Here is a 3,525-nt window from a genome sequence, read left to right on the forward strand (position 1 = left end):
CATCGGGCTCCTTGCTCGGCGAGGAGTCTGCTTCTCCCTCTGACCCTCCCCCCTCTCATGCTCTCTCTCTATCTCATTCTCTCTCTCAAATAAATAAATAAAATCTTAAAAATATATATATATTTTTTTTAAGATAAGAAAACACTGAGTACCAGGAAGGTAAATTTAAGAACTAAAAAAGGAATTTCCCAAATTCAATCTGTTGGTCAAAGGCGGGGGGGGGGGGGGGTACACACTACAGGGGAAAAAAAACAAAACAAAACTTGGAAACCAGCTCATTCTGATCTATAACACATAAGCAACAAAAGGTTGGATCATTATTCCTCACCATATATTGTTTACAAATGCTGGTAAAAACACCCACTGCAATGGTCAAAGATCTTCAAGTAAAATACATGTATAAGGAAGTGGCATTAAAGCACTAAACTGCAATTCGTAACTCCAAAAAACTATGCCAACAAAAAGACAGCACTATGAATGGTCTTGATCTAAGCTGTGTTCTGTAGTAGTCTGGAAAAGCCTAAGTTTTGTAACTTTGGGGGCCAAAGTTGTCTCTGAGCTGCCTCCCAAGTTGGCAGGGAAAAACTACCTCTATATATCAAACTCACTAATCATTTATTAAGTCTGTTCCTAATTTGGATTTTAAGTACAATGATAAGTGCACTTGATTTGTCCTGTATTTTAAATAAAAGCTGACTTACTCGAATTTTCTAGTTTCACTTTGTTCCCTCACAATCACATCGAACTGATTTTAAGTTGCAGTCAACAGAATTTCTCTCTTCGATAATCCACCGCTCTATTTTGAAACACTTAAATTCTACACACAGGGTGAAATACAATCCAAGAAATTACCCAACGTCAAACAATCGGTCTAAAAATCTTCTGACAACTGTTGGAAGACTTTTAGAAAAAGCCTAACAACCAAATCACATGTCTGAATATCTGATACATATGGAAAAGCACTGCGAACTTTTTCTACTACGTATACAATTCGTGATTGCAAAGAGGAAACTGCAGCGGCTACCCGGAGCGAGAGAACCGGTAAGGTAACAGGCTACAAGGGCGTCGTTGATTTCTTGGCTACAGTGACAGAGGCGGGAGACACACCCCTAGCGTCGGTTTGAAACACTACAGCAATGAATTCTACCTAGGGATTAATGCGAGGGTTAAGGAAAGACAAATTTAAATCGCCATGATTCAAAAACAACCACGAGAGAGAGACTTACGAAGGTAACAAAGAAAACGAAAAACCCTTGACAGTAAAGAAGCACTGAAAACATATCCCCATTTATCAAAGACCGAGTTAGACTACGTTTTCAGGAACATATACCTTGGACCTTTCCGGTTCGCCAGTGCAGAGAGAAAAGCAGCAGCGAAAGGAACCCCATAAGGCTGCAAACAGCAGCAAAATACTAACAGGAGAGGGGAGAAGTGGCAGGATTCCTGCGAAAGCTCGCTGATTGAAAATGGAGTGGGAGAAAGAACAGGTCTGGAGAGAAAGTGGGTCTTATATAAAAAGCCATTTACCACGTATTAGTTCCCCCAGGATTCTGGAATATACCCGAACTTGAAGGAGTGAGTCTGGGGGTGAAAGGGGGCTCCACGTGGAGGAGGATCCGGAAAAAAGTAATGCAGGGCGACGAGTGGCCAGGACCAGGCCGATGGCCGGGGAGAAGGGGGTCGAGGCCCGGGCGGACTCCCGGGGGCGCGGGGGGGAGGGGGCGGAGGGGCGCCCCGCGGAGGCCCGGGGGCGGGCGCGGGGGCCCCGCGGTCCTGTCAAGCAGACGGCCCACCGCCTCCGCCGGCCGCCAACACACCCGAGCCACTGAGGGCTCTCTCGGACCCGCCGCGGCCCCAGTGGGGCCGGGTCTCTCGAATTTTCCACTGGGGGAAGCTGGCCGGAGGCATCGGGGCTCGCCCCCGCCCCCGGCCCTGGAACCGGCGGGCGGAGGAGGGATGGTGCATTAGGGAAGCAAAGGTCTCACCATTTTGCTCGGCGATCGGCGGCTCGCGCGGGAGGAGGAGAGTGTCGGCGCTCAAAAGAGCTCCCGCAGGAAGCGGCGGCGGCGGCGGCCCAGCTGTGCTGGGCTGAGGCGGCTGCGGCCCTCGGGACGCCCGCGGGGGAGGGGGTGCAGGCTGGGGGAGGGGAGGCGGTGCCTCGGGGCCCGCGCCGGCCGGGTGACTGGGCACACGGGAGCGGGCAGGGAAGAAGAGAAATTAAGGTCGAGATTCGGAGACAGAGAGAGCGGGAGGAGAGACGGCGAGAAAGGGGAGAGACAGAGAAGCAGAGAGAAAGGGGGGGAGAGGGGGCCAGGCGGCTCGGGGGCTGCAGCCTAGCGCTCGCGCCAGAGCCGTGACGGACTCACTGCAGTGGCTCGCGCTGACCCGCAACCTCAAGGCACGAAAAAGGGGGAGGGCGGGAGAGGGAGGGGAAAGCGCCGCGCAGCGAGGCGGAGGGCGGGGGCGCGCGCGGAGCCGGCGGGGGGGGCGGGGCTTCCGCGAGAGGCGCACATCCGGGAACCCGCGCGCCGGCTCCGCGGTGGCCGCCGGGGTGCTCTGGCGAGCTCTGGTTGGGGATCGCGGAGCGCGCGACCACGTTCCCTCCACCGTGGGCCGCCCTTTGCGTGCGGTGTGGGGGGAGGACGGGGGCGCGGACGTCGGTGACGTCGCGTGGCGGAGCCCTTCCTGTCATGTGGCTGGAGGCGGGCAGGTGGGGGGAAGGCTGGGTCGGGAGGAGGAGGAGGAAATGCGAGGGTGCTGTGAGAGGGAGGAAATGTGAGGGGTGTCCGAGCTCCGGGGGAAGGCGTACTTGGTTCCAGGAGTAGGAACCTCGTGGGGGAGGAGCAGCAGATGAGCGGCCTTAAGGTGTCAGAGCCACCCAGGCACTGCACCAAAAAACAAAAACAAAAAAAGAGGAAAATCCAAGCCCTGGAGCTAGAAGGGAATCCGTTTACTCAGGAGGATTGGTATCTTTGCATCAGTGTACCGACTTGGACCCACTACAAAATTGCTCGGCGCATCTAGACTGTTGTCACCCCGGTGCAGCACCCGCAGGCCCACACCCCAGTATGAGCTGGCAGGGTCAGGAGCCAGGTTGGAAAGACAGGGAAGAAGAGCCAAAGCTGGCTACAGCTTGAGGCTGAGGAGCCACAAAACAGCTGAGTGGAAGAGCTGCTTCCCACTCCCGCAAAGACTTGCTCACCCAGTTCTGTATTTTCCTTAAACCCTCCAAGCTGCCGTTTGACGGGGTGCCCAGTGTTTGTTTTTGAAACACATTCGAAGATGGATTGCCCACTTATCCCTTTAGTAGGGCTATATCTACTTTGGTGGCAATTACCATTCCCAGAAAATTCAGACTGTAATGGGAAATGGAAGAGCATAAGGAGGAAAGTTATTGGGGGCGGCGAGCCGATGGGAAAGGTGTGATAAGGATAGGGAAGAAAACATTTTGCAATTATTTTAACCATTTATTCCCTTTCAAATTCTTGATAATCTTGAGGTTTATGTGTATGAAAGAGAGGGAGA

At 53.4% G+C, this 3,525-nt stretch overlaps 1 protein-coding gene across 1 annotated transcript in view; it reads right to left on the reverse strand.

Annotated features, from left to right (window-relative positions):
• PPP3R1 (protein phosphatase 3 regulatory subunit B, alpha) overlaps positions 1 to 2,428 on the reverse strand; it is a 73,172-nt gene extending 70,744 nt beyond the window's left edge. The window contains exon 1 of the mRNA XM_006729988.2: positions 1,986 to 2,428. Within this exon, the coding sequence (XP_006730051.1) occupies positions 1,986 to 1,988 (3 nt within the window). The 5' untranslated portion in view covers positions 1,989 to 2,428. The remainder of the gene's footprint in view (positions 1 to 1,985) is intronic.
• Between the last annotated feature and the right edge of the window lie 1,097 nt (positions 2,429 to 3,525).

This window comes from Leptonychotes weddellii, chromosome 10 (assembly GCF_054177405.1).
Source record: "Leptonychotes weddellii isolate Sample4059 chromosome 10, ASM5417740v2, whole genome shotgun sequence".
Lineage (NCBI taxonomy): Eukaryota > Metazoa > Chordata > Mammalia > Carnivora > Phocidae > Leptonychotes > Leptonychotes weddellii.